Source organism: Eurypyga helias, unplaced genomic scaffold (genome assembly GCF_000690775.1).
Source record: "Eurypyga helias isolate BGI_N326 unplaced genomic scaffold, ASM69077v1 scaffold5028, whole genome shotgun sequence".
NCBI classification, from domain to species: Eukaryota; Metazoa; Chordata; class Aves; order Eurypygiformes; family Eurypygidae; genus Eurypyga; species Eurypyga helias.
The window spans coordinates 15,076-16,596 of record NW_010268771.1 but is presented as its reverse complement, the minus strand read 5'-3'; the positions used below and the strand labels follow the sequence as shown (position 1 = coordinate 16,596).

The following is a 1,521-nucleotide window of genomic DNA, read 5'->3' as shown; positions in this document are numbered from 1 at the left end:
CCCCCCCTTTTTCCCTTGCCCCATTCCACCCTGATTTAGTTTTTTCAGTTAATATAGAACTCCAAACAGTGATCTTTGCAAGGAAAGCTTTTGGATCACCTTTATAATATCAGTAGGCAAACAAGCAATAAAGTGAAGAGTGACCTATTTATTTATATTCAGAAACCACTTCAGTTTGCATTAGAACATTTCTTGAAGTGACTAACCACTCACTACAGTGCAACCTCTATAGGCTAGGAAAATAAAAAGACCGCAACTAATCCAAATACCTAGATATCTGTCTACATTTTTCTGCTTCTTAGGTCCTCAGTCCTGAATGTATTTCTTCAACACTTTGGGTGTTGGAATTCAAAAAAAGCTGCCCTGAACTGGGTTTTTTAACAGTTATATAGCAATAGAGAGTCAGACATTGGAGACATGCTGGCACACACCTGAAAAAGGCACCACAAAGTAGTCAAAGAAACACTGTTCATACTCCAGGTTACTCTGATGTAATGCTTGATCCACAGGTCATTTGCAAGTAAAGCAGAGCGTTCTCCTCTCCATTCTTCCCCCACTTCATAGCATTCTCTGACTGCTCTGCAAACTCTTACTACTTGACCCACTAACACAGGAGGTGCAAAAAATAAATTAAAAGAGGGGAAACTAATTAGAAAACTAGAAGGCGATGGTAAGATTATTTAACCTTAGCTGAAAAGAAAGGAAATTACCCTTCATACTTCAGCTTGCATATACATAAATCTTACACATCAGAGTCAAGAATGTAGATTCAAACAGGGAGGACTTTCTGGAGTATCAGTCACCATCATCAGCAAGAATAAGCTTCTACTAGAACTTTTCCAACTACTTAAAAAAGTCATGTGCCTGAAAGGCTAATATCAACTAAAAACAACCATTCTCTTTAAAAAAAATCATATATAGACAAAAGTTATATGCATACCTGTTTTGCAGCAGTCTAGTCACTTTGCTCACACAGCTGACACTTTGGTCTTTCAAAGATTTGCTAATCCTTTCATCCAATTCAGTACAAGAGAGATTATTCCCAAGCAGTACATCGTTGTTGTTTCTTGCTCTTTCTACTTGTCCCCTTGTGCCATTTGTAGCTTTTGGTGTACCCCCACACATTTTCTCTTGCTACAAATCCTCTTGTAAAGTTCCCTCAAAGAAAATAAACACCCACTGAAGAGATACAGCCTCAAGCTGATTTCTTTCTACAGATCAACCATTAACAACGGTAATTTACCATCAGCTTTCCTCCCTATACAGGAACACCATCTGCTGACTTTCCTGTTTGGGGGGGGGGGGAGGGGAAAAAAAATCGAAGAGATCTTCATATATTCTATAAGCCATTAATGCATAAAGAGAGCTGTAGCTAACATTGTGCTGCAATTATTCCAGACAGAGGAGTAGACATGATTTTCAAGTTTCAGAAGCCACTGTAGACTTGCTCCTGCAGCTGTTAAAAGTTTTTCCTACCAAGCCTGGCGCAAAGCTGCAGCAGATACAACAGCTAATATTGAC

General features: G+C 38.9%; 1 protein-coding gene across 1 annotated transcript in view; it reads right to left on the bottom strand.

The window, feature by feature from the left end:
• FNIP2 (folliculin interacting protein 2) overlaps window positions 1–1,125 on the bottom strand; it is a 31,364-nt gene extending 30,239 nt beyond the window's left edge. Inside the window, exon 1 of the mRNA XM_010157843.1 lies at window positions 941–1,125. Coding sequence (XP_010156145.1) covers window positions 941–1,125 — 185 coding nt within the window. The remainder of the gene's footprint in view (window positions 1–940) is intronic.
• Window positions 1,126–1,521: the final 396 nt, after the last annotated feature.